Below are 956 nucleotides of genomic sequence, written 5' to 3' on the forward strand. Positions count from 1 at the left end.
CATTAAGTGACACATGACTACATGAGACTGGCCAATAAGAGGCTGAATGTTCCATCTTTGCCATGAAGACATCAGGTTAAGGGAGTGTCCTGACTCTGTGTCTCAGCAGGCATCTGATGCAGGACAGAAGAAAATTTTCTTGTCAGCAGAATACTTAGATGAACCTTTCCGAGCCCAAAGGGCAATGAGTGTTGTCAGCATCATAACCTCCGTCCTTGAGGGTAAGTGTTGCTCATTGCATTGTTCATCCACTGTGCCATCATGAATTCCCATGTGAGTGGCAGAAGCAATGCCTCTAACCCATGTCAAAGCATCCATCTCTGTGTACTGGGATTCCAAACACTCCTCTTTCTTTTGCCCTAGGCCCCACCATCTTTTATCAATGTGGTTTTTTATATGCATAATTTTTCAAAAGCAAAATAATTTGATGAATAAAATATCCTAGCTTGTCTCTTGTTAAAATTAGCATCTGCTTTGCATGCATTACAAAACTAGATTTTCAAAGGTGGTCTGGCAGGCATCAGAGAATTTCAGGCCAGCTCTCAGGTGTGCAAGAAATTTAACCACCTTTAATTTTCCAACATGGCAAAATTATCCTTTTCATGGTTTCAAAATTATATTTTTCATGGTTGTAACTTACGCAGCTGTAACTTAATTTCTTTTTCAAGCCCCCATTATGCTGAATATTGGAAGACAATTTAAGTCCATTAATTAATCAGTTTAACTAAGTCCTTGTTAATTCAGAATTCTACCAGTCAAGTGGGAATCCATTCCGTCTCACCAGGGATGTGTCTAAGTTCCAAGACAAAAAGTAGAGGAAGAGAGTGGTAATGGTCATGGCCACCTATCCACACACATTGCCACAGAGCATGACTGCATCTCCCTAACTCTGAGCAGGAGATCTGTTCTAATCCAGCCTTTTTTTTTTTTTTTTTTTTTTTTTTTTTTTTTTTTTT

At 39.0% G+C, this 956-nt stretch overlaps 1 protein-coding gene across 1 annotated transcript in view; it reads left to right on the forward strand.

Annotated features, from left to right (window-relative positions):
* SCN10A (sodium voltage-gated channel alpha subunit 10) overlaps positions 1 to 956 on the forward strand; it is a 145,457-nt gene that overhangs the window by 48,425 nt on the left and 96,076 nt on the right. The window contains exon 12 of the mRNA XM_017508374.2: positions 110 to 221. Within this exon, the coding sequence (XP_017363863.2) occupies positions 110 to 221 (112 nt within the window). The remainder of the gene's footprint in view (positions 1 to 109; positions 222 to 956) is intronic.

Source organism: Cebus imitator, unplaced genomic scaffold, assembly GCF_001604975.1.
Source record: "Cebus imitator isolate Cc_AM_T3 unplaced genomic scaffold, Cebus_imitator-1.0 Scaffold391, whole genome shotgun sequence".
Lineage (NCBI taxonomy): Eukaryota > Metazoa > Chordata > Mammalia > Primates > Cebidae > Cebus > Cebus imitator.